The sequence below is a fragment of the Pteropus alecto genome, unplaced genomic scaffold (assembly GCF_000325575.1).
Source record: "Pteropus alecto unplaced genomic scaffold, ASM32557v1 scaffold125, whole genome shotgun sequence".
Taxonomy (NCBI): domain Eukaryota; kingdom Metazoa; phylum Chordata; class Mammalia; order Chiroptera; family Pteropodidae; genus Pteropus; species Pteropus alecto.
The window spans coordinates 8,795,044-8,819,606 of record NW_006436888.1 but is presented as its reverse complement, the minus strand read 5'-3'; the positions used below and the strand labels follow the sequence as shown (position 1 = coordinate 8,819,606).

Sequence of the window (24,563 nt, the reverse complement as noted above, 5' to 3'; positions counted from 1 at the left end):
GCCGCCCCCAGGCCCTGGCCTTGACCTGGCCCTGACCTGGCCTGGCTTTCCTTTCCCAGGAGTGGGGGCCATGACCTGGTCCCCGCTGGCCTGCGGCATCGTTTCCGGAAAGTACGACAGTGGCATCCCACCCTACTCCAGAGCCTCCTTGAAGGTAAAGGAGTGGCCGGGCTAGGGATTGGGGACGGGCTAGGGGAGGAGACGGGCAGGGGACCGGCATTTTGGAGAGCCAGGGCCTTGGTGCTGGTGGCTTTGGCGCTGGTGACCTTGGCGCTGGGCGAGACTTCCCTGGGCCCCGTCTGCGGGGTGGTTCCAGGCTGAGCCACCGGCAGACCCTGCTGGCCTGAGCCCATGGCTAGAAGTGCTGCCCACCCATGGGACAGGCCCCGGATGAAGAGGCCTCTCGGCTCCTGCCAGCGCCACCACCCCGCTCCTGCCACAGTCCAGCCTTCACGGCCGGAGCTGGGGCCACACGCGCCTTTGGGCTGCCCCTCCCCCACAGACATGCGCGCTGAGAGCTCCGGCTGGAGCTCAAGGCTGGCGGCTGCAGAGCTTGTTCAGTTGTCACTCTCAAAGGTGACTACCCAGGATGAGCCCCCCAAACACACACGCCCACCTCTGGGGATGGGACTCAAGGAGAGCCTGGTGAATACAGGGTGTGGGGGACGAGGAGCCGGGCCAGGCCAGGGCAGATCCAGCACTGGAAACCCTGCCCCCGGGTTCAAGGACAGGATGTCTGGCCCTCTCTCACTCCTCCCCAACCCTGAAAACGAGGCCAGGGAGCCTCTGGGAGGCAACCCCGGGATGGGACAGGGAGACGGCGCCTTCCCAGAGCTGGGCCCGAGGCAGCAGCGCACCTCCAGGGGGTGCCCGGTCTCCTGGGAGAAGGGAAAGTCAGCACATCCACCTCCCTGTCGCGGCTCAGGGGCCCTGCCTCAGCTCCCCACAGACTTGGGGTCAGAGTGCAACAGGTCCCACGCTTCCGGCTGTGCCCACAGCGGCCATGGTCAGGCTGGGGGCGGGGCTGGAGGGGCTGCTGCCCTGTCTCCAAGTGGGGATGAGAGCTGCTGTTTGAGGAGAAGATTCTGGAAGAAACCAGCCATCCGCATACAGAGGTCCAGGTGACCCACCCTCACCTGTGCGCTGTGCTCTCCCCCTCCCCCGACCAGGGCTACCAGTGGCTGAAGGACAAGATCCTGAGTGAGGAGGGCCGCCGCCAGCAGGCCAAGCTGAAGGAGCTGCAGGCCATCGCGGAACGCCTGGGCTGCACCCTCCCGCAGCTGGCCATAGGTGACAGGGCGGGGGGTGGGGCAGGGTTGGGAGATGTCGGGAGTCCTGATGCCTGGGCCACCCCCTCCATCAGCCAGTCATGGGTAACGGGAGGACCACATCCTTGGGAAGAGGATGGTGGTCTCTGTGCACCGGGGCCACCTCTCCACACGGGGGCAGTCTGCCAGGCCTCCCCCAGCAACCTCACCCAGCACCACTAAGCCCTGGGCTTCCAGGCCCCTCCTAGGCACCCTCAGCCCCCAGACCCAGAGGCTCGGCGTCTCTGGCCCAGCGAGGGGCAGGGCAGAACTGGAAGGGCCCCTGCAGGGGTGCGTCCCCCTCACCTCTGGTCTCGCTGCCCCCCAGCCTGGTGCCTGCGGAACGAGGGGGTCAGCTCCGTGCTCCTGGGCGCTTCCAGTGTAGACCAGCTGATGGAGAACATCGGAGCAATACAGGTGAGCAGGGCTTCCTGCCAGGTGCTAGGCCCCCGGGCCCTTGAGCAGAGCTCAGGTTCCCATCAGTCATTTGTCCAACACACATTTGTTGAGCACCTACTACGTGCCAGGCACTGTCCTAGGTACCTGGGCTCCATCGGTGAGCCACCAACAAGTCCTGCTCTGGAAGAGCTGGCGTGCCAGCCAGAACGGACCGTAAACACTAAATTCAGGAACTGAGGAAATTAGAGTATGTATCAGATAAGCACTATGGAACACACTAGAGCAAGGTGGGGGTGTCCGGCGGGGCAGACGGCAGGGAGAGCTGTGGGCCCAGGGCAAAGAGGCCATCAGGGTGGCCTTGGGGAGGAAGTGACATGTGAGCAAAGGCTTGGAGGCTGGGAGATGGGGGATGCAAAGTGAGGGGTGGACCCTGCAAAGACTTGGGAGAAGAACATTCTGGGCTGCAGAAACAGCCAGTGGAATGCCCAAGGCAAGCATGAGCCCAGGGGCCAGCGGAGGGGCAGGCAGGAGTCCAGTGGACCCTACAGGACACTGTGAGGCCTCTGAGGATTTTGGTGATGCCTGGGAGCGAGGTGGCAGCCATGCGATTCTGAGCAGAGGAGGGGCATGGTCTGACTTAGGTTTTAAAAGTGTCCCTCTGAGGGAGCACTGGGGAGCAGGAAAGGCAGGGAGATGTCCTAGGAAGTGACAGCAACAGGGTGTGGGTGGGGACGGCGGCGGAGATGGGAGCAGTGGGCGTGTCCTGGATGTTCGGATGGTGGGACAGTGGGACTGGCTGACAAACTGAATGTGAGAGAGAGCGAGCGAGTCACAGATGGCCCCTGGGTTTTTGTCACCTGAGAGGGTGAAGTAAGAAAGGCTGGGAAAAGCACTTTGGGGGTGTGGAAATCAGGCTTCGGGCCCTGCAGTCTGCATTTTATGCGTCCCGGAAGAATCTAGAACACTCTGGAGTTTGAGGGGCAGAGTATAAGCCAGGGCAGGCTTCCTCTCCGCCCCAAATCTTCTGGAATAAAAAGCAGCGCGGCCCCATCCGCTTCGAGCCGGAGCCGGGAGCCTGGGCCCGTCTCGGTGGAGTTCTCATCCGTTCTCGTCACACACAGGTCCTTCCCAAACTGTCGTCGTCCATCATCCACGAGATCGATAGTATTTTGGGCAATAAACCCTACAGCAAAAAGGACTACAGGTCCTAAGAAGCCCCGCTGCTGGCCAGGACACCTCCCGTCCCCCCCTAGTGTCTCTGTCCCCGCCGCTCGCTTAAGCTGTTTTGAAGCCAAGTCCAGAGTGTGGTTTGCGTCAAAAAGAAAACAAGCACCAAGATGTCATCGGGAAAACATCTCAAAAGTCGCTGCAACACACCATCCTCTGCTTCGAAGGACCCGCATCATGCTGGGGAGACGGCCTTGGTCACTAGAACATTCACGCCTGCAGCCTCTGCTTGTCCTCCACGAAGAAACGGCCGCGATTAGTCCCAGCCGGGGCCGTTCTCCGAGACTCCTCGAGTCCAGCCAGGCTGGACCAGTCGCGGCCTGGGGCAGGCAGGGCTGCCCTCTCCTCTGCCGAGAGCCGCCCCCTGCTGTGTTTAAAAGTGTCCAGAGGGACGCTTTCAAAATCTAAGACGAGGTCTGGTCTTCCTGTCCCCGTTTTCAGGGCCCTGGACGTTGGGGTCTCCCTCGGGCCAAGGGCTCCAGGTACTTTCCCAGGGATCCAGGGGGACTAGCTCTGCAATTTGGGACCCATAAAAAATTTGGGGATCTGATTTCGAGCTCTTCGCCCCACCAGCTTGCTCCCTGCACGCCGTCGATGAGTCTTGTGCCAGGGCTGCCCGGAGCGCTCGGCAGGGGGCCTGGCGGAGCAGGCTCCAGCCCAGGCCCCCCAGGGCCCTGCCCGCCCTCCCTGCCAGGTACCCAGTCTGCCGCCCCTTGACCTTGCCCCGGAAGGCCGCGAGGTCGTGCACGCTTAGCTGGACTATGGCTGCTGACCACTCTCAGGAGCGGTGGCACCTCTGCTCGGCCCAGGGTGGTGGCCTTGGGCTCTACAGAGAACATGCTTAGATCTTCTCAGTGAGGGAGGGTCCCTGGGGTCTTCCTTACTGCATCCCCAAGGCCGGGGGCCTGCACACCCAGCAGCGGTCCCTGCAATGTAGGAAAAGGCCCCAGGAGCATCACCCTTGCGAGGCCTCGGATCAGGTGCGTTGAGCTGTTCTTCCTTGGGGTGCTCAGTGTCTGTGCTCAGAGCTTGCGACCTAGGCAGATGGGCAGCAATGCCACCCTAGGATCCCCCCATACCCTGTGAAAAGGAAGGACAGCTTGGGTTGGTCATTCCTCCATCACGTCCCCCACCCCAGCCTGGAACGGACTGGGGACGGAGAGCAAGGGCAGGACACAGAGCTGTCAGTGCCTTTGCAGCCCCAGCCTGTGCCGGAGCGATGGGGAGTGGAAGGGGACAGCTGCAGCCCCCACGGTCCTGAGAGGGGCCGCAGCCTTTGCAGGCCACGTGGGCAGGGGCAGGAGCCAGGCCCTACAGATGTGCCCGCCCGCTCTGGGCACCCCACCCCCTCGCACTCACCTGGGAGGCAGGCAGAGAGGCTGCTGTTCCCGGGGGCTCCTCCCTGCCGTCCTCAGGGGGCCTGCCACCAGTCCTGGCCAGGCTGAGGCCTGAGGAAGCTGCAGAGGCAAGGTGGGGGGACAGCCCTCTCCACTCCTGACCTTTGTGCTGACCCTGGAATCTAGAACCTTCCCCGGCGTAGACCTGGCCCTTGGGGGTCTTGCCCACCTGGCTTCCTACAGGCTTCACCCTGTGGGTGTGGGGAGCAGGCACTGCCCGTCCCAGCAGAGGTGCCTGGCCTTCAGCCGCTCCCCATCACACAGGTGGGGGCACCCCGCTCTGAGGCGGGGCCCTGTGCTGGGCGTTTGGGTCCAGGCCCACCCCTCGCCGGGGATCGTGGTTGGGTCCCCTCCACACTGCTGCCCAGTGAACAGGGACCAGGACTTGCCGTGGGGCCCGAGGCGGGGCCGCTGCCCTGGTGAGCCACACCAGGGAAGGCCGAGCCCCTTCTGGCCACAGGTGTGCCAAACAGAGGGACATGAGGGCCCCCAGGGTTGAGTTCAGCCAAAGCCAAAACGGCCAGTGCCAGGACCCAGCAGCCTGGGCCCCGGGGCACCGTCCTCAGCCTGGTTCTGAGGTGTCCTGTTCTTCCACGCCCACTGCAGGGAGGACGGTCTCTGTTTCCTAGGGGAGGGTCTGAGTTAGGAGGGGGCTGGGATGGGGGGAGGAAGGTAGATGGAAGCCCAGGGCAGTCAGAGCCTGGAGAGGGAAGAGCTGGGCAGAGGTGGCCCCAAGGCGAGGGGCTGGGCCCCAGCAAGGGTTTGGAGCCAGCCGCCCCACCCCCCACCCCTTCAGCCTCTCGCCCTGCCCTTACCTTGAAGCAGAATTTGCCCGGGAGGCCCTGGGGAGCACCTGGTCCAGGAAAGAGGCCTGGTTTGGGGGGCAGGGCTGGGTCAGTCTTCCTGTGTAGAGACACGCGGAGCCCCCTCTGTTTCTCATCCCACATCTGTGGTCAGAGCCAAGGTCAGAGCCAAGGTCAGAGCCAAGGTCAAAGCCAAGGTCCGAGAGGCGACAGGCCTCGCTCCGTCTGCTGTTCTCTTCCAGTCTTGTAAATAACGCGTTTTTCTCTCCCCTTCTCTGCGATGACTGTGGTTCCTCAGCCAACCGCGCTCCCTCCGTAGGCGAGACTGCCGTCCGCCTCGCGCTTCCAGACGCTCAGCCGAGACACAGGCACCGTATTTATGGAATGACAAAATAAAGGCCAAGCCCGTAGGGTCCTCGGCTTCCTGCTCCCCTCATTTCCAGGCACACGGCGCTCCAGGTCAGGGCCGGACGGAGGACAGTGGGGAAGGGAGAAGGCTGCCGCCATTCTGCAGACTGGGGCCCCCCCGAATCCTGAGCCTGGGGCCAAGGCTGGGTTGGGAGAAATGGACCCCGGAGAAGAGGCAAAGATTGAGGACCAAGACCCCCACCCACCCCGTCTCTCCCAAGTGATTCAGGGGTGGGCGCGCCCCTAAAACACACATTCTCTGGTCGCTGGGAGGCTGCTGTGCCCTCTGGGGACAGAGGCTGGGGTCCGAGGAGGGCTGCAGGCTGTCACCCGGAGCTCAGTGTTTCTCCGATGCAACAGGGCGTGTGTTTAAGGGTGCAGGGGGGAAAGTAGGCACCACCCCTACACAGTCCTTCTTGGGGTGTCCCTCCCCAGCAAGCCCCTCGGCCCCGTGGGGCCAGGTCTTCTCAGGAAGGAGGCGGCCTCGGGCGACACCCCATTCCCACTGCGGCCCTCCCTTGCCCCCAGCCGACACCCCGCTTCCTAGATCAGCGAGAATTTCAGGAAAACACTGATTCAGTCCTTTCCCGAAGGATTTATTAAAACACAGAAAACCAAGACATACGCACAGTACAAAGTGAAGGGGATCGTGTCAGTGACAGTCTCTGTCAGAGTGTCCCAAATGTCCTCCCGAGGGTGGCACAAGTCAGCACTTACAGGGGCTCGGCTTCCAAAGCTCCAGCCCCCTCAAGCTGGGACCCCCTCCACCCCGCTAGGACCCTCCAACTTGCCCGAAGCGTCCCCAGCCCCTTGGCTGGCCTGGAGCTGTCCCCGGGCGGGGGTCTACACCGTCATACTCCCCACTCTGACACGGGGAGTGGGACCCCTCCCTCATCTCCGGACTCAGGCTCAGGCTCCCACCACGATGTCAGGGGTTCAGGACACACACACGCGCCCAACAGGCCCTTTCTGGGTTATCATACCTAAAAAAATACTTTGTTTAAAAAAAAAATCTGAAAACTAAGAAAAAAACCCAAAACACAACACAAATGACTTTGGGCTGATATACCGCAACCTGTAAACTTCCAGAAATATAAAATGGGGCTGGAGCCAGCTCCCTTGACCGAGACGGTGGCAGGCACAGGACAGCCTCGGGTGCAGTGGGGGTACCCGAGGCTGTGAGCAGGCCAGATCTCAGCCCCTGCGTCCCACCCGGGACCCTTCCCCTGCCACCACGCTCCAGGCTGCCTGCTCCCAGGTCCCCGAGCCCACCTTCTACACGAGAGCCCCAAGACCTGACACCTGGGAACGAGGGCTACAGGTGTCACTGGCACCAGACTTGGCCAGTCCCCAACCTGGGCAAGGGAGGCCCCAGCGGACCCTCCAGGGGGCTCCAACGAGCAGAAGGGTGGCATCTGCACCAGCTGTGGGTATCAGCAGGACCTTGGCCATAATTTGTGAAAACAAAGGAACATCCGTAGGTGGCCTGCAGGGCGGGGCCCCTCACAGCATGGCGGGGTGTGCTTCCGTGGCAGGTGGCAGGCGTGTGCAAGTGGGGGGCCTTGCGAACACGGCCGGTCCAACCCGAACTCCCCATGCCACCTGGGAGCCCAGGAGGTGATGCTTTCAAAGACCATGGCCCAAAGGTGGCTCAACAGAAAGCCTACTCGGCACTGGTTTAAATAATAAGGTGGCTGCAAACAAAACGCGGCTGGCGCTTTGGGATTCTGCTTGCACACGACGACGACCCTCATTCTGCCAGCAGCAAAAACCAAACCCAGCCTGAACATGCCACAGACGGTGGGACACCCCCGCCCGCCGCCTTTGCTGGGAGATAACGGATAAACCAAGAAGAAAACATTCTTAAGATCCTTTTTCCTCTCCCAAGCCAGTCAACCAGAAACCCGCTCCCCAGCTGTCCACGACCCTTCCTGGGACCAGCAGTGCTCGGCCTCGGCATGGTGAGGAGAATGGCAAAGGGGAGCCCAGCAAGGCCTAGGAAGGGCGTGGGGATGGTGGGGACAGAGGGAGGCAGGGATGGAAGGGGAGGGACCGCAGGCCCTTGGGTAGGAGCAGGGAGAAGCAGACCCCTGTCCTGCTGCCATGTGCCTCCCAGCCTGACGCTTGAGACCGTCCACTGTGTCCAGGGAAGGCCGGCACTGTGCCCAGCAAGGCCAACCACAGGGATGACCACTGTCTGGGAGGGGAGCATCTCCAGGCCCTGGGCAGAGGGGACTCTTGACAGTCACCTTGCCTGTGGCCTGAGTCAGGAGCCTGCACAGGGCAGCACTGACCAGAGGACACACACGCATGTGCACCAAAGTGGCCTGGGCTGACCCCGCCTTCGCGGGAGGCGCTGCGGCTTGCATGTCCTGGAAACCTGGGTGCCCCCCCACAGGACACTCCCCACTCTACCCATCCAAAACGCCAGGGCTGGATCAGCCTTAGAGATTTTGATCAAGGTGGAGTGGGGGGCAGCCGAGATGGAAGGGGCCTTGGGGGTCCAGCCCTCCAGGGTTTAGAGTGAGCCATTCACAGATGAGGCCATCTGGGGCTCTATGAGGGCTGGTCAGTCACCTAACTGCCCCCAAGATGAGTCACCAAATCCTAGCTCCAGTCCTGGTCCTGGAAACCTGGGTGAAGCCCCTCCTGGCACGCCCAAGCCCCTCCTGGCACCCCCAGCCCCAGGCACAGTTTGTCCATCGTTCAAACAGAATTCTTACCCAGGACCACTCCCCAGGAAGCCCAAGGCTCAGAAATCCCTCCCTGGCTGAGCTGGGGCCAGAGGGAGCGTGAGACATGACAGGCCCAAGCCTGGGCCGCTCCCCCCACGCCCACGCCTGGCCATCACAGGATACCGCCAGCTGCGTGGAGGGCTAGGGCCAGTGTTCCTGGCAGGACACAAGGTAGGAAGCCTGGGAGGCTCCCACAGCGTGGGCTGGAGGGGCCCTCAGGTCCAGTCCCCTGCCCCCCAGCGGAGCTCTGCCCAGGCCATCTGAGGACACAGCGAGGGCAGCTCTGGCCCTGCCCTGGGTGGCAAGTGCCTGGACCGAGGGCTCCGCACGGACGGCACAGCGTAAGTCCCGGCTCCGGGGCTGCCTGGTTTCCTGCATCTGCAGCCCATGAGCCTACGGCGGGGAGTGTGTACCTGGAGATGGGTGTTACAGACCTCCTAGGGCACAGGGCAGGGCCAAGGGCTCCTGGGCCACCTTCAATGCTGCTGTGACCTCTCTGCTGAGATGCTAACCACCACCTGCCCAAAAGCACACCCGAAGGCCCCACGGCCCCTACGCCACGACGTGCACAGGCCTCACCTCCACTCCTAGGAGCCCACGCTGTGTCTGCCACGCAGGGCGGTGGCCGCAAGCCACCACCGGTGCCGACACAGCCCCTCCCCCAAAATCACACGACCCTGGCGGTCCCCAGCCCTAGCAGAAACGGAGTCGGGGAACCGCCCCGCCCTGCCCCAGGCACCAGCCAGGTCTCCACCATCCAGCCGGGGCACCTGCCCCCTGCACCTGGCCCTGGGGGGCCCCACTCGGCAGGGGCGGCGCAGACGGGACAGGTGGCGGGGACACACCGCGGGCTCTGGGGCAGACGCCGCATCCTCCCTGCGTGCCCAGCACCCGGCGGCAGCAGGGCTTCCAGGCGTCCGTCTGTCGGGGGCCCGTGGACAGACAGACGTGGCGCTTCGGGTTAGACCCCTTCAGATGTCACTCAACTTCAACAAGACAAACTTGTTCAAGTCTTCAATAGGAAAAGTGCAAAAGATGGACAAATAAATGAAATCTCCTCTAAGAAGTCATCTGGCAAAGGTGGCCCAGGGCACATCCCGTGTGGTGTGGGTGTGACGCTGTGTGGAACACTTGGGTTACGATGAGGTGGCACTTCTGGGCTCCAGCCCAGCCGGGCCGGGCCCCGTCCCCCCGGCGATGGCAGTACTTGGGTTCCCTTCCTGTGCCCATGTGACGATGGCTCCTAAAAAGGCGGTAGCTTTTCTCTCCTGTGGGGGTCGGGCAGGTGACCCGGCAGATGTGGCTGCAAGAGGCAGATCGCGGGTTATGCAGGCGGGCGGTCAGGGAGCACCCCACCCCCTGTAGCCGCCTCAATCACGGGGGCTCCCTAGCCAAGACCCCCCAGCCTCACGCTGCAGGACAGGCCAAGGTCCCACCCAGAGTGCCGGACAGCACCGCCGGAGGAAGTGGCAGCCGGGGCGGGAGGCGGGTGCAGCCAGTCCAGTCACCCTCCCCTCCGACACCTCCACCCTGAAGCCCAGACAGAGCTCGGTGGGAGCCAGGGTGAACTGATGGATTTGGGGGAGCAAGCGTCCCTTTCCTAGCCAGGAACATTTACTCCCCGAACCCTGAGAAGCCCTCCTGGTCCTGGGCAGGGCCTGGGGGTGAGGCGAGGGGGTGACATCCTAGGCACTCGCTACCCAGCAGGACAGTGGAGACAGAGTTCCCAGCTGGAGGAGGCGGCCCCTGGCCCACTGCCATGGACACGTGTGCACACACGGGAGCACGCCCAAGGGCCCCCACCCTTTGTGTCCTGCCCCCCAGCCTCTCAGGGAAGTATCTGGAAACCTGGGCACACACACTGGCCCCAAGACGGTCCCCAGGACAGAGGGGGCTGGGGCAAGGGACTCCAGACAAGTGGGAGAGACCCTCGCAGCCCCAGAAGGCAGTGAAGACCCCCAACGCTCAGGGGCGTGAGTCAAGCGCATGGGCCAAGGCCGGTTCTGGCCGGGCCGGACTTGCAGAGCCAAGGAGGGGACAAAGGACACCAGAGCATCCACAAGTGGCCTTACCTCAGCTGGAAATGAGCACTGCAACAGAGAGAAGTCACGGGGACGGCTAGATGTCTGTCAGAGAGAGAAAACCTCGGCTTGCCCAGGGCGGTGGCAAGCAGGCGAGGCCGCCGGAGCGCCCCTGTGCATGCTGCCCGGGGCAGACGGGCACCTACCGGTCACATAGGGCCCCAGGGGCATCTGGTTGTAGTTGACAATCCCTCCCGGTCCAGGGCCCCGGAAGTTGGGCCCAAAGTTGTTGTTGTACATCTGGGAGGAGCCGAAAGCGCCCTGGAGGCAAGCACTCAGGTTTAAAGGTGGTGGGTAGTCCCACACCGCGACCCAAGCCCCAACCCGGGGCACCCGGGACGTGCGCGAGGGGGACTCGGGCCCAGGGCCTGCAGGCAGAAGCTGACCTGCTGGATGGTGGGGTCGCCCGCTCGGTTGGTCAGGCGGCTCAGGATGCTGCGCTCGGACATCTGGAGGCGGGCGGCCACCGGGGGGATGCGGGACAGCATGGAGGGCAGGCGCGTCACGTCCGCCTTCATGTCACTCAGCAGCTCCTCCAGCTGGTTCAAGACTGCGGGAGGGGGGAGGGGGCAGGGAGGACGGAGGGGCTGTGATGCAGGCGCAGGCGGCTCAGGTGGACGCTCATTTACAAGGGTGTGTTACCGCACTCGGCGGGCAGCGGGCACCAGGGGGCGCTCCTCACCCCGCCCTCCGGGCCTGCGAGCACAGTCTCCCCCAGGGGCTGTGGGCTGCAGAGGGGGCCAGAATCTGAGCCAACGCTGGGCTTCCCTCCAGGCCCTCAGCCAGCCACCTGGCTCCCAGGGAGGCCTGCAGTCCCTGACCACCGCTGGGGACAAGGTGGGGGGCTCACAGGAAGAACTGCCCCGGGAGACATCTCCCAGACAGAGCAGGGGCCGGCAAGGCCAGGGAGTCCCTCCCCCTGTCCCTCCACAGCGCGAGGGGCAAAGGTCTACACGGGGTCTGCTGGGCAATGACTGCCATCTCCCTGAGCTTGGCGTCCCGTCTTTAAAACGGGATAATGAGCCTCTCCCCTGAGAGTATTTCCAGGATCGCAGAGATAATGTACTTAAAGCATATTGTCAAAGCTTGAGAGACCGGACAGTGCACTGTTCCGTCCGGCCAGGAGGCTCTGCCCTCCGACGCTCTGTCCCTGGTTGCATGTCCTCATTGGTGCCCTCATCCACGGCCGAGGGTCCACCGGGCAGGAGGCAGGCAGGTGGGCCGGCCCCTGGGCAGTGGTCTGCTCACCCTTATGCAGGACAGCATTGGCAGGCTTATTCCCAGCGAGGGACTCCTTGGACAGGTGCTGGTGGCTCTCGGCAAGGCACTCCACCTCAGCCAGGCGGGCGTTGAGGGCCATGGCTGGGTGGTTGGGGTCCTGGGTCATGTTGAGGTACGCGGCCCTCCGGAGCTGCTCCTCAATGACCAGCGCCTGCTCCAGCAGCTGGGGGTGGGGCAGGAGGCGGAGCATCAGCCTGGCGCCTTCTCCGCCAGCATCCGCCCAGGCCGAGGCTCTCAGCAGAAAGGAGAGAGGACACATCCCCACCCAGAAGTCCAGCTGAACCTGACCCTGGCCACCCCCTGGAGCCTCATCCAGCTGGGTTCTCTGCACCTATCAGCCAGCCAGTGGGTCCTGACCCGGGAACAAGACCCAGCACCCTGTTAATTGACTGACTAAATGACTCCTCTTCACGGACAGCCTGGCCCACTTCCAGATATATATGGGGAGGGGGGTGCTGCTCGCAGTCGCCTTCGCCCCGGGCTTGCCGAAGACTGACCTTGAACCTGCGGGCCAGGAATTTGTTCTTCATCTCCAGGTAGTTGCCCTTGTGAACCTCAGACTTGAAGGGCTCGTTGAGGATCATGTACCTCGGGTCGTTCTGGATGTCCTGCCAGCGGGCGTAGCCGTGCCTGGGCCACCGTTAAGGGCAAACCTGGCCAGCGCGCGGGGGGCGGGGGGGGCCGGCCCAGGGTCAGAGTCCTGACTGGGCACTCTCAGGCAAGTCGTTAACCTTGGCGGCAGGACATGCATACCAACGATGACGATGTGACAATCAGCAGACACTAAGAGGTGCCCGCAGGGGCCCAGATGGGGCACTGAGGCTTCAGAGGGTTAACTCCACCCCAGAGACCCAGGCAGAGGGAAGGTGGGGAAATCCATTCAAGTTTGAAGCTCGGTACCTGTGACTGACTTCATTTGGAAGTGGGGTCTCTGCAGGGGTACTCGTTAAGAAAGGCTCATACTGGGTTATGAGCCCTGACCCCGTGACTGGTGACCTCATAAGAGGAAATGTGGACACAGACACATAGGCACCGGGGAAGAAGGCCCTGTGAAATGGAGACAGATCTGCAAGCCAAGGGATGCCAAGGATTGATGGCCGCCACCAGAAGCTGGGGACGAACGAGGAAGAATCCTCCCCTAAAGCTCTCAGAGGAAACAGGAGACACGAGACAGCCACCTTGCCCAAAGTCCCACAGTTACAAGACGCAGAGTCAGGACTGGAACCTGGGCAGCCTGGCTCCAGGAGACACGAGACAGCCACCTTGCCCAAAGTCCCACAGTTACAAGACGCAGAGTCAGGGCTGGAACCTGGGCAGCCTGGCTCCAATACCCTAGCCTCCGTGACAGGGATCAGTTAACTGTGGCCCGCTACCTGTTTCTGTAAAGCTTTATTGTAACACGGCCACGCTCACTGGTTTATGTACTGTCTACGGCTACTCTGCAAAGCCTAAAAATCCACTCTTTGGCCCCGTGAGGACTGGTCTGCCAGCCCCCTTCCACGACACTCCACCTCCGTGATAACAGCCAGCCCCACTCAAGGCCGTCATGAAGGCCAACTTTGCCGGGGGGCTCCCCGGGGTAACTGTGCGGCCCTCCCCTTGCTTCCAGGAGGTCTGTGCTCAATTGTCTCCTTCTCTGACCATCCCACTGGAAATGCAGCCCCACCCCCAAAGGTCCCTTCTCTCCGCCCCTGCTCTATCACACCCCCCACACTCTGCTAACTTTGGGCATCTGCCACCTGTCCTCCGAAGAATGTGAGCTCCAAGCCGGTGGGGGTTTGGGGCTGTTCTGTTGATTCACAGCTGCACCCTCCATGCGTGGCACATGGCAGGTGATTGAACTGAAGATAGAATGAGCGACTGAATGAATGAATGAATGAATGAAAGCCATTGGAAACAATGAAACACTCTTCAGGTGTCAGTACTGAGAGGAGGCGAAGTCTCTGCTATTTAGGAGTTGGGAGCACTGGCTGTGGAGTCAGATGGATGGGTTGTGACATTTTAGCTGTGTGTCCCTGGGCAAGTCACTTGGCCTCTCTGAGCATCGGTTTCTTCCTCTGCATTACAGGGATCATAGTGATGTCCCTCTTGGAAAGCTGCTGTGAGGACAGAGTGAGCACTGAGTGTAAAGGGACGAGCACTACTATGGTCACCGTCATCACCATCATCCTCAACAGGAACGAACGGGCCTTGGCACCTGGTCAGGAGCACTGGCTCCTGACTCCTCACCCCACAGGCCCACATCTCCCCCCGAGGGCCACAGAGGAACACGCCAGGGTCCTGCCCAGACTGGCTTGGCCAAGGATACGTCACGATGCCCGCCAGCAGCCAGTAGTCATGGCGCCGGTGCCAGATGTCGTAGATTTTCCCCGAGGACACAGCAGCACGTTCCTCATTCTGCCACAGTGTGTGCAGCTCTAGGAAGTCAGCCAATGGGAACAGAATGAGGTGCCTCCCCAGTCCCTAGGTGGGCCTAGGAGAGCTTCTCTCTCACTACCTACCACCTTCCCACCTCTGGAAGATCAGTGTTCCAGTGTTACTAGAAAAAGCTATACAATGGACTCTGATCAACCATTCACACTTTAGTATAAAATAACCATCAGCCCAGACTCCAAGGACCCACACAAACAGGAAGCCTGTGACACCGACCAGCGCAGGTCTCTGCCCATCCCCTACTCCAATACCTGTGAAGCCGCCATCTGCAATGTTGAACATGAATTTGAACTTCCCATTCTTGTCTTCCTTCTTCCCCTCCTCGTCGTCGTCTTTGTCACCGTTTTGCTGTGTTTCGATGGGCTCCTTCTCCTCAGCTTTGGTGTCATCTGCGGGAGGACAGACCCACATTCATTCATGCGTCTGAAAGGCACTGCCGAGGGGCCTCTCTCGGCAAGCTCCGGGGACCCAAAGGTGAGCGGGAAATCCCATCCTCCAGGGATTTTAAGCAGACAAACCAGCAGCCCCCTCTCTCCATCTGGGCAGGAGGGGCTGGCTTCTGGCCCAGGTGCCCCTTCCGCACCAAGCCAGGACCCCTGGGAACAAGGGGAGAGCACCGTGCGAAGTGCAGCTTATGTTCAAGGAAGGCAGTGCCGCTTTAGGAGTCTGAGCAGAGAGCGTCTGCTCCAGAACATTCCAGCACCCGGAGGCACATGAGGCTTCCAGCTGCGCCCCAAAAGCTCCGGGCCAAGCTCGACGGCCCGCTCTCCCTCCTCCAGGTGGTGGCCGGGCCGCAGGAGGGGTCAGGGAGAAGAAGGGGTTCTGTCCCCTGAAGGACTGGCGAGTCCTGGCCCCCACCCACCAGCTCCAGGTCCCCACCCACCAGCTCCAATCAGAGCTTAGGGCCAAGGGGATGGTGCCCAGGAGGCTGCAGGAGGCCCAACGTGGCCCAGATGGCACCCCCAAGAGACAAGGGACACGGGACAGAGCGCACACGAGAGCCCCAAACCTGGCCTGAAGTCGCTGTCATCCCCTCTGCCGTGAATCAAGCTTAGCTCCAGCTTGTCCAGAATTTTCTCCTTCTCAGGAAGCACTTCCTCTGCAAGACAAACGGTGTTCACAGGGGTGGGCAGGGGTCCGGGAAGGCAGAGGAGCCCAGGCTGGGGGCTTTCCAGCTCTGCTTTAGCCACGCACAGAACCCTATCCATCACTTTGCTCAAGAGTCCAACAGATGCCACCAAGGAGAGCTCCTCTGGGGAGGCAGGGCAGGGGCGCGGACACCCCCACCCGCCCACCATCGGCTTACCCCTTCCCTTTCGCCCCCAGCCTAGTGGCACCCTTCCCATCAGAGCCCCCAAGTCACAGTCTTGAAATCCTCCTAACCCCATGAAAACTCGAAGTTCAGGCAACATGGCAGGCCTTCATTAACACAAAACCCCTCTTACAAATACCCGGAAATGTCAGGCAAACTATCACCCCGAAGAACGCATGCGTGAGCTCCCAAGAAGAAAAGGAAACTTTTTGTCAGGTGCCATAAACAGGGAAAATAAAAGCTCGAGAAGCATAAGCTGGGGCCCGGCAGCAGGTAAGGGGTCGGGCGGGTCTCGAAACACAGACAGGTAGGATGAGGCCTCCAGCCCCTGGGATGCAGAGAACTGGAATTAAACTGCCACCTCCACTGAGCTCTCTGCGGGAGACAGGAAGTTCCACGCTCGGGCCCACGGCCACGCTGACGAAGCACAGCTCCTGCGTGAAACCTAGGGGCGCAAAGTGCCCAGCGAGTGCTCCAAACCCAACGCAAAGGCCATGTCTGTCCCCACGGAGGGAGTGCCAGGGAGACTGGCCCCAGCCTAGCGAAACCACCAGTGAGAACGCTGTGCCCTGGGCTTCTGGAAATGGAGAAGGCGGGGACACTCCCGTGACCCAGGTGACATGGGATCCCGTAGACAAAAACAAACCAGATGAAGATGCACCCGACCGAAACTTAGAAAACAATTATCCACCCACCAGAGAAACGGGAAAAGAATCCACAGGAAAAGACAAGATGGAAAAAAAGGAAATTTAAAAAAGCCACATCATATAAAACTTCTAGAAGTGAAACACACGATGGTTAACACTCTAAACATTTCCATTACAGATTTCTGAGCTATCCTCCAAGACACCCTGGCCCTGGAGACAAGCCTCGCATGGTCCTCACGACTGGATGTGCTGGGTGCTACCCCCGAGTGAATCCCGTGATGGGGCACAGGTGATGGCCCTGACCCTTTAAAAGCAGAGTTTTCTCAGACCGGTCACAGAAAAAGACATCAGCTATTCAAAGCACGAAGGGGATTTGGTGTACCACTCCCAGCTTAAAGATGGAGTGGGCCCGTAGCTAGGTGGCAGCTTCTAGGTGCAGAGAACAGCCCCCAGTGACAGCCAGCAAGGAGACAAGACCTCAGTCCTCCAACCCCAAGAAGCTGGGTCAGCCGACAAGAAGAATGGACTTGGAGGTGGATATTTCCCAGCCCCCAGACGAGAACTTGAGATCCCTTAGCAGAGAACCCAACCACACCGTGCTAGGAATCTGGCCCACGGAATCATGAACCAATAAATGGGTGTTGTTTTACACTGCTGAGTTTGTAACAACTTGTTTAGCAGCCATGGAGAATAATACCAATGAGTGGGTTAAAAACGGCTGGATCAAGAAAGTAAACACCGAAGCTGGATGGGAAGATGACTCAAAAAGCCTTGCAGAGAGACAGAAACAGAAGAAGAACAAGGTGTGAAAGACACGTCAGCCCACCTTTCGCGAACTTCGTACCTGCTTTCCTTCCTTCATTGCCTTGGGAGTCTGTTGTCAAACAAGACACACTCCGTTTATCGCTGGTCGCCTGTCTCCCCCGCTAGAATCCAAACTCCACGGGAAGGCTCTGCTCTTTTGGTTTGTGTGTCCTCAATGCCCTGGACAGCACCCAACACATAGCAGGCCTTCGATACCCATTTGTTGGATGAATGGATACACAATGAGTAATAGGGACACCAGGAAAAAAATAATAGAACGAAGACAATATTTAAAGAGGGAATGACTGTAATAGACAGAAGCCAGAGGAATCCCAGTCGCAGGCATGAGAAATAAACATTCCACTTCAGCGAAAGTGCACGGCACCAAAGACGAACAGAATGTCTGAAAAGGAATCTTGCAACGTTAGAAAAAGACAGAAAAGGCAGATTTCTCAGACGGCGATAACCCGCAGAGCAGCCTTTCTCAGCAGCCCGACGGAAGCCAGAAGACAAAGCGGGGACACTTTCAGAGTGATGAGGGAAAACCCCATCCCACCTCGAATTCGGAACTATATTCAAGAGTAACGCAAAAATAACACGCAATTAGCCACTCGCAGAAATTCGCTGAAAGCACCATTCAAGGGTGTACTTTAGAAAGGACAGTGAATCAAGCAACGAAGAGCAAGTGAGCCAACGAGAAACTGCTTAGCACGTGGGAAGATCTCAACGAGGATTAAAGATTAGGAATAGGCATAATGACACGGGTAGGGGATTAAAACACATCGACACTGAATCACGAGGCAACAGCACATGGAAGAAGGAAGGACAGTGGGTTAGAGCTAAACTCGTCTACGGTTTTTACAACATTCAGGATACACATAAAGAAATGAGAAGTACGAAACGGAATTGACTATAAACTTCCCCAAGGACCTGAGGGGGAAGGGTAAATATAAGGAAAATGTAATCAATCCAAGAGATGGCAGGAAAAGAGAAAAAAGCACAAAAGGCAAAGGTAATAGAAAACGCAAAAGAAAACAGTAGAAATTCATCCAAATAGCCAGCTACTACAATAAATGTAAAGAGGTTAAACTCGCCAGCTAAAAGGTAGAGATTCTACGATGAGGTTTAAAATAAAACATATGCCGTTTACAAGAGACAGACCAAAAACATTATTACACAGATAAACTATAAAGGAATGGAAGAAAATACTTGCAAATCATACCTCTGATAAGATACACGTATCTGTAAGGAACTAGCACCACTCAGTAATAAAAAGACAAACAGTCCAATTTAAAAATGGTCAAAGGATCTGAAAAGACTTGTTTCCAATAAAGATATACAAACGGCCCATAAACACATTCAAAGATACTCAACATCTTCACACATAAGGGAAGCACAAACCAAAACCACTCGAGATCCTTCTCGCCCACTAGGATGTCTGTCTGTCGTCAAAAAGACAGATAACAGCAAGGATGGGAGGGGGTGTGGAGAGAGCGGACCCCTCACACAACGCTGCTGGGAACGTAAAGCGGTGCAGCTGCTACAGAAAGCACCTGGCGGTTTCTCAAACTGTCAAACACAGCATTCCCATACGATCCAGCGACTCCACTCCTAGGTACGGACCCAAGAGATCTAAAACCTACGTCCACGCAAAGACGTGCACTCAAACGGATACAGCAGCATTATCCACAACAGCTGGAAACTAGAAACCCCCCAGACGTCTGTCGACTGACGAATGGGTAAGCAGAACGTGGGGTACGCACGCAATGGGGTATTACTCTGCCATCAAGAGAAACGAAGCTCTGATTGATGCAGTGTTCACCACGCCGCGATGCCCCGCATGAACCTTCAAACACGCTGAGTCGAAGAAGCCAGACACAAAAGGGCACATCTTTTACGATTCCATTTACATGAAACGTCCAGAATAGGCCAATTCACAGAGACAGAAAGTAGACCGGTGTTCGCCAGGGGCTGGCGGGAGGAGGAAGTGGAGAGTATTGGGCGTGGGGTTTCTTTTTGGACTGAGGAAAATGTTCTAAAATTATCTGTGCTGATGGTGGCACAATCCTGTGAATACACTAAAAACAACTGGATGGTGCATTTTAAACAGGTGAACTGCATGGTGTGCGAATTATATCATAATAAAGCTGATACGTGCACACAATTACTATAATGAGCCTAAATAAACCTTAAAGTAAAAAGTATCAGAAGGGATAAGAAAGTCATTACATAATAATTACAGTCACACTTCATCAGAAAAATGTAAAAACCCTGAACCGATATGCATCTAATAACCTAGACTCAAACAGCATGAAGCAAAATCTGGCTTTACAAGGAGAAAGAGATGAATCCACAATCACAGTGAGAGACTGTAACACGAGTCTGACCTGACTGACCAAAGCAAACCAAAAACGAATAGGTATATAAAAAATGTGAACATAATCAACAAGCATTATCTAATGATCTAACGCATAGCTGCAGAAACTCCCAAGAATTAGAGAACAGATTTCTTCTTTTATTCCTATAGGAATCAACATGTGAATCTCATATTAGGTGGTAAAATTAAGGTTACAAATATAAGATAAATATCAAATACCATACTTCTGGGTTAATGGAAAACATAACGAACGTGACAGTCAGGTAACGCCTTGGTTAAGAGAGAAATAGGCAGGGGTGTCCAACAGGTACGCGAAGATTTAACAGTTTACATAATCTTAGTCCTCAGAGAAATTACAGATGAAGAATGAATATGTGGCAAATATTCCTATAATAGGGTTTCAGTCCACGAGTGATCGTTCAGTTCATGCATTTAAAATAACTGCTCTCGTTCTGAGCACTGAAAACTAGATTCAAAGTCAGTCTGCTCAACGAGCTAATGATACCGTGAATCCCTTATATTCAAAAGAACAGATGTTCTTTGCAAGCACACACGAGCATTACAAAATCTGACCACGTTAAGCCAGAAAGCCAGTTTCAACAACATCACATAGAAACAGTATCACACAGACCCGCATTTTCAGACCGCCATGCAAACTCAGTTTAGAAATCGCTGATGAACAAGCAGCCCACGAACCCCAAACTCCGGTGCCGGGCAAAGTGAGAGCTCACGTGTAGAGCCCCGAGCCCCTGCCTCTCCCCTCATCCGGGGCCTGCTGGGCTCAGGCAGAGCCACGTGCAGCCCAGCACTCGGCCGGGGAGACGGAATGACGCAGGGCCCGGCTGCCCGCCTCTGACCCAGAGGTGGCACTTGGGCAGGTGACGGAGGAAACGCACCTTTCAGCAGCTGCTCCGGGGAGGGCTGGGCCTTCTCCGTCTCCTCCAGTCGCTCCTCTCGGGCTCTCTCCTTGCCTTCTGGGCTCTCGTGCTTGTCCTCACCCTCCACTCTGTCCAGGGCAGTCGGCAGGGCCTACGGAGGACAGGCCAGAGGAGCTGCGGGGCCTGGGGCTTCCACAGGAGGCCAGGGACCGCGCTGGCCTGGGAACCCAGCCTCCTGGCTCCCATTGCTCGCTCCAACCTGCCCCGCCCCCTAGATCCAGAGGCCCGAACTCGGAGCCAGAAGAAGTTCTGGGAAGGGCCTGAGACGGCCCCACACTGAACCCCCACCCCACATCCACCAGGACCCAGCTACCAGCATCTTCCATACCTGGATTTCTGGGGCTTTCTTTGGCTTCTGCACCCCCAGCTCCTTCTCATCCATGTAGCCCAGCTGGGCTTCCATTTTGTCTGAAAGATCAAGGGGAAGAGGTGAGGCAGGTGGGAGCAGGGGGCGAGCAGGGGGCGGACGGCAGAGAAGACAGGTCAGGTCTGGCCTTCAGGAAGCTCCGTCTGGGCCAGGCACTGCTAGGAGACGGACAGGACCTGCAGGGGGATCCTTGGATGTGGGGGATCCTTGGAGGACCTTGGGCCCAGTGGCCGAAGGCAGAGGCCGACAGGACAGGGCTGTACATTGAGGGGACCTCCCAGCAGGAAGCGGGGAAGTAAGGTGGCCGGAGGCCTGGACCTGGAGCCAGGCTTCTGGGGAGCCCACCATCAGGCGGGCTGACTGGCCCTGTGCCTCCTCCACGCCGAGTCAATTCTCAACTGACTGCCACGTGCCGGTGGCCCCGGGGCTCCAAGTAGCCCTGGGAGGTGGGCACTATCCCGTCTCCTATCACGAATGAGAAAACAGTGCTCATGGGGTAAGAGACTTGCCCAAGGTCACACAGCACCAGGAAGCAAACCCAGGAGTCTACACCCCCAGGGAGCATATTGTGCTCAGAAGCAGGACGTCCTCCGAGTCGCCACGCCTCTCAGGGCCTCACCTGTTACCTGGGGACAGGTAGGTCTGTCCCAGGCCTGAGAGGTAGGTCGAACTGAGAGAAGATGCTTTGTCCAGATAAATACATGGATCACCAAAAAGATGCTCGGGAACAAATACCCAATTAAAGATGGATCTGAAAAGCCCCTTGCCCAAAGAGGAACAATGGCTCGCTGCCTTCATCTTCAGAAAAATATGCAAACCCGAACCACGGCGAGCGCCACCACTACCCGCTCGGATGGCCTTAAGCATAAAGTCGGATAACAAACGCTGGCAAAGATGTGGAGAAACCGGAACCCCCACATACTGCCGGCGAGACCCTAAAAAGATGCGGTCACTACGAAAAACAGGGCAGCGGTTCCCGAGAAAGGTATGTCGTGTGACCCGGCAATTCCATTCCGAGCTATCTACCCACGTGAGAAAAAAAACACACGTCCCCATAAAAACTCGAGCACAAATGTTCACAGCAACGTTATTCACAGCAGTCGGAAAGGAGAGACCACCCAAAATCCATCAGCTGACGTATGGATAAACGAGAAGTGCTCGCACCACTCAAGGGAGCATTACTCAGCCGTGAACACGGGCGACGACACGGGCGGACCCTGACAGCGCGACGCTGAGTAGAAGCCAGTCGCAAAAGGTCACACAACGTATGATCCCATTTACACGAAATGTCCGGAGCAGACAAATCCACAGACACCTAAAGCGGATTCGTGGCTGCCAGGGGCTGGGGGCTGCGGGGGGAAGGAATGGGGAGTGACTGCTGAGGGGTACATGTGTCTTTTGGAGGTGATGAGAACGTTCTGGGATTAGACAGAGGTGACAGCTGCACATCCCTGTGAATACACCAAAAACTACCAAATAGTACACTTATCAAGACTAATCGCTGTGGTACGTGAATTATACCTCAAAGCTGTCATTAAAAAGAAAAACGCTCAGTCGAGTGACACTTCTGCAGGCAGAAGCTTCGGGGAGAAGGAAGGCTGTCCTCTGTGGGGTGTGCAGAAGCCCTGGGGTCTCCCGGGGCCTTGCCACGTCCCATGACCCAGGTGCCACCCGCCCCCCGTCTGAGCCCAGACCTGGCAGGCCCAGCGGGGCGGGCAGCAGGTGAGCGGGGCTGGCAGGCACTGGCGTGGTGGGATCTGAGGAGACGGCCTCGCCCGGCTTCTTGCCCTCGGGCCCCTCGGGGATCAGGTCTGGGGTGCTGTACTTCCCATTGACGTGCTCAAACTCCTGAACCTGGGGCCGGCGGGAAGGCGGGAGGGAAGACAGTTCAGACATAAGTGCCTCGGAGCTGCCAGCGGGACTGGGGGTGTCCCACACCTCTGCCCGAGGCCGGCCAAGCCAGACGCACTTCCGACCACAACCCACATTCCAGACCCCACCGTCACCACACAGTCCCTCTGTCCTCTGCCCTGTGACATGCCATCCTGGTCTCCGCCCCCCCCAAACCCCCACCCAGAGAGGCATTCTGGGCTGGTCCCTCCAGCCTGGCTCAGACCCCAGGCAGCCGTGTGCTCTGGGCCAGGTACTGGCCCTCGGCCCACTGAAGCCCAGCGCAGAAGCGCACCGGGGCCGCAGGTGACCAGCAGTGAGGGCCCAGCAGAGGCCGATGCACCCACCTTCTTCCGAACCAGCGACATGACGCCGATGCGCGTGAGCACGTGCTGCCTCGAGAGACCCTCGCGGGGCACGCCATCCGCAAAGGTCTCCGCGCCGTCAGCCCCCGGCTCACACAGGTGCCGCATGAAGAGGGACACATAGGCTCTGGGGTGGGGGGGACTGGGGCTCAGGGAGTGGGGGGCCAGCAAGGACCCTCTGCGAGGGCTGGCAGGACCCCCGGGGCCTTCCTGGCTGGAATTGTCCTCCATCACCTGCCTCCCAAGCAGGCCTACTGCATTGGGCCCCCGAAGGAGGATGGGGTGGGGGGCCTCCCCTGGCAGAGGAGCCTCTTAGGACAGCCCCCCCACCTCGGACAACCCAGATCCTTCCATTCCATTACCACCAGCTGCTCTAGCAGAGGTGGACGTCAGCATTTTCTGCAAATCAGCCCTGCCCAGGCCTGGACCCCAGCCACCCAAGACCACACGGCGGAGAATTCTCCAGACGCCCTTGGCCCGATGGGAGCAGAAACGCTGCCCGTCGTGCCGGCTCCCCCACTCCGGGGTGGGTGGCCGCAGCCTGGGCCACCACCACCTCAGCCCCTTTACCTAAACTCCTTCTCGCTCTTTCCGCGAAGGTCCCGCACCAGCCAGTGGGAGTTGAAGGCGTCCTGGGGGGGCATGCCCCAGCGCATGATGGCGTTCAGGAAGGCCTTCCGCTGGCGGGCGTTGAAGCCCAGCACCTGGGTGGGGCGGGGCGCGGGCTGGGGCAGAGAACTCAGGGACGGGGCAGGTGGCAGGGAGGGGGCACGGAGAAGGCAGGCAGGTGCCCCCCGCTGGGGCAGGACACCCCAAGTCTATCCCAGCCCCATCTCGACCTGGCGTGCGGCCCCAGGCAGGCCCCAGCCCTCCTGCCTCCCGCCCGTGCTCCACACCCCAGGGGCAAAAGCGGCGGTGAGCTCTTGGTCCTGAGAGGGGAGCAGATACACCAGGGGAAGGGGAATTGGGAATGTGGGGGTGCAGCTGGGCCCCACCTCGATATTGCCTCCGACGCGGGCAAGAAGAGGTGGCAGGGGCTTGTCCCTGTCGCTCTTCAGCTGCCTCCTGGACTGTCGCCGACCACCTGGGGAGAAGTCCCACCACGACTTCGCAGAGGGGCCCAGAGCACCCTGACCCCACCCCACCCACCAACTCACCCAGGACAGGAGACCGACTGCTCAGGAAGACCTCCAAAGCTGCCCTCGAACCTGCCCTGATCGCCCAGGGGTACCCCAGCTGGCCATCAGCCCCCGACTCGGCCTCGGCACCCCTCTAGGGTCGCCAGTGCTGACACTCACTCTGCCCTTCCGGCCTTTCTTCAAAGTCCTCGTCCTCATCCTCAGAGCCAATGGAATATTCAGACTGGTTGTCCGAGAGCTCGTCCTGCCACTCTGGGGGGCCCGGCAGAGGGGCGCAGAGTGAGCTGTGTGAGCAGAAGCCCATCCCGAGGCCCCCATACTCTGGGCCACGCCCAGGCCCTGCAGTCCCACCCAGTCACGGTGACAGCAAAAGCGGCCACCACGTCCTCCTTCCCGCGAGCTCTCTCAGTAACGCCAGCAACTCAACACGATTTGCCAATACTTTAGACTCCATCATCCGTGTTTTACAGATGTGGAAACTGAAGCTCGCCCAAGGTCACACCACCGGCAGCGAGGTCACTGTGGACCACTCACTGCCCATCTTGTCCCCCCAAACACCCAGCCCGGGGACCGCCCCCAAGGCCCCCCTTCTCCAGGAAGCCCTCCCCACTGCCTCCCAGCTCCTGCTCTCGCCCCCGGGGGCTTCTTGCAGA

The 24,563-nt window shown here is 59.2% G+C and overlaps 2 protein-coding genes across 5 annotated transcripts in view; one reads left to right on the top strand and one right to left on the bottom strand.

Annotated features, from left to right (window-relative positions):
* The window catches only part of KCNAB2 (potassium voltage-gated channel subfamily A regulatory beta subunit 2), a 78,301-nt gene extending 72,748 nt beyond the window's left edge, over window positions 1-5,553 (top strand). For 3 of the 4 annotated variants that reach the window (XM_006914399.3, XM_006914398.3, XM_025048587.1), the window contains 4 exons: window positions 60-154; window positions 1,170-1,290; window positions 1,636-1,724; window positions 2,828-5,553. In XM_006914399.3, the coding sequence (XP_006914461.1) occupies window positions 60-154; window positions 1,170-1,290; window positions 1,636-1,724; window positions 2,828-2,917 (395 nt within the window). In that variant the 3' untranslated portion in view covers window positions 2,918-5,553. The remainder of the gene's footprint in view (window positions 1-59; window positions 155-1,169; window positions 1,291-1,635; window positions 1,725-2,827) is intronic. The other variant, XR_001517115.2, reaches the window with a different exon arrangement.
* Window positions 5,554-8,251: 2,698 nt separating this feature from the next.
* Window positions 8,252-24,563, bottom strand: part of CHD5 (chromodomain helicase DNA binding protein 5) — a 48,043-nt gene continuing 31,731 nt past the window's right edge. The window contains exons 27-42 of the mRNA XM_025048537.1: window positions 24,070-24,162; window positions 23,767-23,855; window positions 23,342-23,475; window positions 22,754-22,898; window positions 22,211-22,370; window positions 20,478-20,557; window positions 20,108-20,240; window positions 15,081-15,170; window positions 14,323-14,460; window positions 13,947-14,055; window positions 12,136-12,268; window positions 11,606-11,801; window positions 10,744-10,907; window positions 10,504-10,618; window positions 10,349-10,402; window positions 8,252-9,579 (exon numbers count right to left, since the gene is read on the bottom strand). Coding sequence (XP_024904305.1) covers window positions 10,395-10,402; window positions 10,504-10,618; window positions 10,744-10,907; window positions 11,606-11,801; window positions 12,136-12,268; window positions 13,947-14,055; window positions 14,323-14,460; window positions 15,081-15,170; window positions 20,108-20,240; window positions 20,478-20,557; window positions 22,211-22,370; window positions 22,754-22,898; window positions 23,342-23,475; window positions 23,767-23,855; window positions 24,070-24,162 — 1,787 coding nt within the window. The 3' untranslated portion in view covers window positions 8,252-9,579; window positions 10,349-10,394. The remainder of the gene's footprint in view (window positions 9,580-10,348; window positions 10,403-10,503; window positions 10,619-10,743; window positions 10,908-11,605; window positions 11,802-12,135; window positions 12,269-13,946; window positions 14,056-14,322; window positions 14,461-15,080; window positions 15,171-20,107; window positions 20,241-20,477; window positions 20,558-22,210; window positions 22,371-22,753; window positions 22,899-23,341; window positions 23,476-23,766; window positions 23,856-24,069; window positions 24,163-24,563) is intronic.